This window comes from Gracilinanus agilis, chromosome 1 (assembly GCF_016433145.1).
Source record: "Gracilinanus agilis isolate LMUSP501 chromosome 1, AgileGrace, whole genome shotgun sequence".
In the NCBI taxonomy this organism is placed as follows: Eukaryota; Metazoa; Chordata; class Mammalia; order Didelphimorphia; family Didelphidae; genus Gracilinanus; species Gracilinanus agilis.
The window spans coordinates 466366111-466371468 of NC_058130.1; the positions used below are offsets into that span (position 1 = coordinate 466366111).

The 5358-nt window shown below is 33.3% G+C and overlaps 1 protein-coding gene across 1 annotated transcript in view; it reads left to right on the plus strand.

Moving 5' to 3' along the window:
- LOC123252897 (protein EURL homolog) overlaps positions 1-3914 on the plus strand; it is a 179840-nt gene extending 175926 nt beyond the window's left edge. The window contains 4 exon segments of the mRNA XM_044682139.1: positions 2748-2829; positions 2831-2884; positions 3151-3579; positions 3581-3914. Coding sequence (XP_044538074.1) covers positions 2748-2829; positions 2831-2884; positions 3151-3579; positions 3581-3914 — 899 coding nt within the window.
- Positions 3915-5358: the final 1444 nt, after the last annotated feature.

Below are 5358 nucleotides of genomic sequence, written 5' to 3' on the forward strand. Positions count from 1 at the left end.
CCTGTTGTGGGGTTCCTCCGTTCGTCTGGACTTGTTTTTATGTCCCCTTGAGGAGTTTTGTGTGTTTCGGTCAGGAGAGGTTTAGAGCTGCTTCTTACTCTGCCGCCATCTTAACCCGGAACCAGTACCACACTGTTTTGATGATAACCATTTTTTAATACATTTTGATGGGGGGAAGGGCCAAGATGGTGGTTTAGTAGCGGTGAAAACTGAGACAATCCTTCCAAATCAATATTTAAAAAACATCTCAAAATGAAAGGAATAAAAAACCAATAGCAAAATGGAGCAAGGGTGCTCTCCTTCTGAATACAACTTGTAGGTAGAGAGAGAGATGATTTTTACAGAATAAGATGAAACTAGAAGAAAAACTGTACACAGAGGACTACTAGGAAGCCCAACCACCGTCCCCACCTCAAACTGAGCCAGATTCCAAGCCTGGACACAGGCCAACTTCAGGATGTCAGAATCCTGGATACATCAACAACAGAACACCCAAGACCTACCCTTTGAAGACCCAGACCCTGTCCCCATCCTGTAGCGAGGACTAGAAGTTCATAGTGCATGACCCTTTGAAGCCTGTTCTGCAGTAAAGACCTAGACATAAAACAAAATAGCTCACAGGAAGTATCAGCAGAGGAGACAGAATCATAAACTTTCAAAATCCCCAGTCCACAGACAAAAAAGGCTGAGAAAATGAGCAAAGAGCAAAATAAATACCCAAAACTAGAAAAGTTCTATGGTGACAAAAAGTGAACCACAGAGTCAGTAGGGAAAAGTAAGATCCAAGAAACCACATACAAAACTTCAAAGAATAATGAAAAATAGTCACAAGCTCTGGAAGAATTCAAAAAAGAATCCAAAAGTTATAAAAGAAAGGCCAAAGAAAAATCAGAAAAAGAATCTCTTACTCTGCCCTCTTTCCCATTTCTCTACTTTCAATCTTTCCCACTATTTTATAAGTAAATTGCTAAAAAAATTCATTTGGAATTAATTCATTCCTAGAGACCACACTGAAAAATTTAGTTAAACCTTTTTTTAAATTTCCCCTCTTACTTCCCCCCTTTACACTATTTATATCAATGAATTTGTCAGGCAACTAAAAAAATAGAAAAAGAAAAAAATAAAATTCCACAGTTAAAAACTAAATTTTAAATTCTAAAAATTGAAGATGAAATTAATAAAATTAAAAGTAAAAGAAGTATTGAAACAACCAATAAGACTAGTAGCTGGTTCTCATTTAAAAAAAAATAAAGCATTAATTAATTTGATTAAAAATGAAAGAAGAGGGACATCTGGGTAGCTCAGTGGATTGAGAACCAGGCCTAGAGATGGGAGGTCCTAGGTTCAAATCCGGCCTCAGACACTTCCCAGCTATGTGACCCTGGGCAAGTCACTTGACCCCCATTGCCTACCCTTACCACTCTTCCACCTATGAGTTAATGCACAGAGGTTAAGGGTTTAAAATAAAAAAAAATGAAAGAAGAAAATCAAATTATTGGTATCAAAAATCAAATGCAAGTTTTCGTTTCAAATGAAGGGGAAATGAAAACAATCATTAGGTACTATTTTGCCCAATTATATGACAATAATTCTGATAATCTAGGTGAAATGGATGAATATTTAACAAAAAAATGTTGTCCAGATAAACAAAAGTAGATGTAGAATAATTAAATAATCCCAACTCAGAAATAGTAATTGAATAAGCCATCAATGTAATCCCCAACAAAATATCCCCATTGGCAGATGGATTCACAAGTGAATTCTATTAAACATTTAAAGAAAAATTAATTCTAATATTATGCAAACTATCGGGCAAAATAAACAAAGAAAGAGTCCTATCAAATTCTTTTAATGACTTAAATATGGTGCTGATACCTAAACCAGGAAGACCAAAAGCAGAAACAATATTGCAGACCAATTTCCTTAATGAACATTGATACAAAAATCTTAAATAAAATATTAGGAAAGACACTACAAAAACATATAAAAATGATTATTCATTACAACAAGGGGAAATTTATACCAGGAATGGAAGGCTGATTTAGTATTAGAAAAACTATCACCATAATTAATCATACTAGTAACCAAACTAACAGAAATCACATAATTATCTCAATAGATTAGAGCAAAATCTTTTGACAAAATATATCTTCCATTCCTGTTGGAAACACTAGAAAGCATAGGAATAAAAAAAGCTCTTCCTTGTAATAATTATTAATATTTATTTAAAATCATTAACAAGTATCATCTGCAATGGGTAGAAGTTAGAAGACTTCCCAATAACAGTAGGAATGAAGCAAGGATACCCATTGTCACCACTATTATTAAATAATGAACTAGAAATGGTAACTTTAGCAATTAAGGAGAAAAAAAGAAATATACATTTTGATGTCTTGTATGGTAAGGTCACATTTTTTCAGATTTGTTTTCATCAATTCACTTGATTTTCTTTTTTTTTAATTTAAATGAATATTATTGGTGGCGGGGGCTGAATGAGGAAGCAGCACCATCTAACCTAAGACTTTGTTGGGGTTAGTGATAAATATATTTCTCCACAGATCGCTGTAGTTCCAAAGAAAGACAGGCAAGTACAACTGAAGAAATTCACCTGTGTGTTGGGAAGTGTGCACTGCAAATAAGTACAAAGAACAGTTGGAAATGAAGAATTTAAGCAGATATCTGCATTTGCTTATATATCAGTGAAGATTTCAGTCCATCCATGCCTTCCCATCCTTGAAAACTCTTAGAAAATCCATCCAAGGACACTGTGAATGAAGAGCAGTTTGTAAACATTGACTTGAATGATGACATTTGCAGTATTTGTAAACTGAACAAATAAAGAAACAATTTCCTTCTGCCACCTTTGTTTTGAGCTAAATATTGAGGAAGAACTACTTGCACAGAAGTCACTGGAAATCTGAATTTAAATGAAGAAAATGAACCTTAGTGGTTCTCATTTTAAAGAAGTTTGGGCATGGATGACAAGAAAATTCAGTGATATCAATGTCATGAGCAAAAAGAATGCTTATTATCAAGGAATCCCAGTGGAAAAGAAATTCTAGAACAAGTAGAGGTCTGGCCTATGCTGGTTGACTAAATGTTCGATGCTACAGTGAAAATATAACAGAAAATCATCAGCGACCAACTTCTAGGAGTACCAAAATCTAATCTCTTGCATATAATATCATTAAGGGGCCACAAAGAGTGCTTTGAAAAATTCCATTTGATAGCAAACCAGGATTGTCCTTGATCTAAACTCTCCAAAAGCACTTATGAAAAAGTCAAAACTATATTTAGTAAAAAGATAAATTGGATTATATGGCATGCTCAGAATAAGGATGTAAAGACTGATTCTGAATGTTCTAAAACTTCCCAGCACTCACTTTTAAATTTTAGACATAGGTCAGATAGAAAGTTATTACCACAGTTTGATTCCCAAGTACCAAAGTATTCTGCAAAATTGATAGATGGAACAACAGTAAGCATCTCAAACCATGCACAAAGGATTTTGGAGCAAAGAGAATCTACAAACTTTGGGCTTGATATGTGGCAAGATTCAAGTGCCCCTTTCTCCCGTAATAGTTTTGTGGTCTTGTCACCAGCAAGCTCAGGAAAAAGAAAAGAAAGCCTCTGTTTCAGATATTAGTGACCAGAGACAACACACTTATTATACCAGAGAACAATTGAATTTGGTGAGCCTTGATGAAGTAGAGCAGCTGAATGAAAAGCTTCACCAGCAAATAGAGGAAATTTTTGAGCAGCTGGCACATCAAGTACGAAAAAAGGATTCTTTGGCATCAGAACTCCATGTCCAAAATATTGCTATTGAACACCTACTTAAAAATTATTCCAAGTTGCCATGTCTTCAAGTGGGGAGACAAGGAATGAAGTTCAACCTTGCCATAAGTAATTGAACAAGACCATCAGTTAATTCTACCATTTCATTGGCCAGCTATGTATACACACATCTAATGGGTATGTTGGAAAGTTGTGACATCCTTCTGAAAACATTTGGAATCCTTTCAAAAGCATTCAGTCTATTTTAAATAAGTCAAATCTTGATGTTTTAAAGTCAGCAGGAGATGATTTTTTGATTTATTTTAAAAGCTCTTTTTTACTCTTTTACCTATGGTTGCAAATGCTCTCCCCTCTTCTCCTCTTTTGATGTTTTACTTAATGTGAGTGTTATAAATATTTTTCTTTTCATGTATATCAGTAGAAAAATGTCAAAGCCTCAGGTCATACTAAGCTATTAAATTGCAATTTTAAGAGGGGAAAAACAATGAAATTCACCTCTTATTTATTAGGAGCAATACTTTAATATGGAAACTTTATATAAAAATGCTATTTTAGTTACCTTTCCAATTATCTTTATAAATATGCATTTGAATAGCTTTATATAAATGTTTACTCTTAGGAATAATTACTTTACTGTGATTTCATTGGTATAGGTAGCTTCTGCTGAGGAATTTTCTCTACCAGTGAAGACTGCTAACTGCTCTACAGTTTATAAGAAATCCCAGGTCCAATGCCAATCTCTCTACCATTTAGAACTTCTATGAAAACTTTTCCTTGTAACTGTCTGAAACTTGGAAAAAATAGTACACCCAAATCTTTTTAAAATGCCAAATTTTTCCATTTAGATTGAGATCTTCAAAGGAAAGGTGCTATACAAATGTGTGGAAATGGTATAAAGTACTAATTAATGGGATGACATTTCCAGTTTGAGTTTTTAAAATTTTGCTGAAACACTTGTCCAGAACTATAACAGGCTTAGAGTAGCACTAGCATAATGGATAGGATGCTGAATTTGGGACACAAATTCAAATCTTACCTGGACCCTTAGTATGTGTATGACTATAGTCAAGTCAGAGAATTTAAGAAAGCCCTGAATGGATCAAGTAGTATAAATTGACAAAGTACATTTTTATCCCTAATAACTAGAAAAGAGAGTAAGAAGGAAAATTCCTATGTTAAAGTAGAATTATAATATCTACATTTAATTATTTGTATATAAATTGAATTTGTAGAGATAGGAAAAATTATAATAAATTATACTAAAATTTCTAAATTTATATCACTTGATCTACCTGGTCTTTCTAGTATTAACTTTTCTGAATCTCCAAAAACTTAATCAGATGCACTATTCCAGGTCACTGCTGTGCTTGCAACTTGTTTAAATATGCCTATTTTGTGTTCATTTGTATTCATTGTATAAAATAGTAATAAAACTTTATGCAAATAATTGGATATATTTAGATTTAGTGATAATTTGAGCCATTAATTGGCTATTGAAGTAATTTACTTTTTATAGATGCTGCTTAACTGAATTTTAATTCATAACTTAGTGGAAAGACT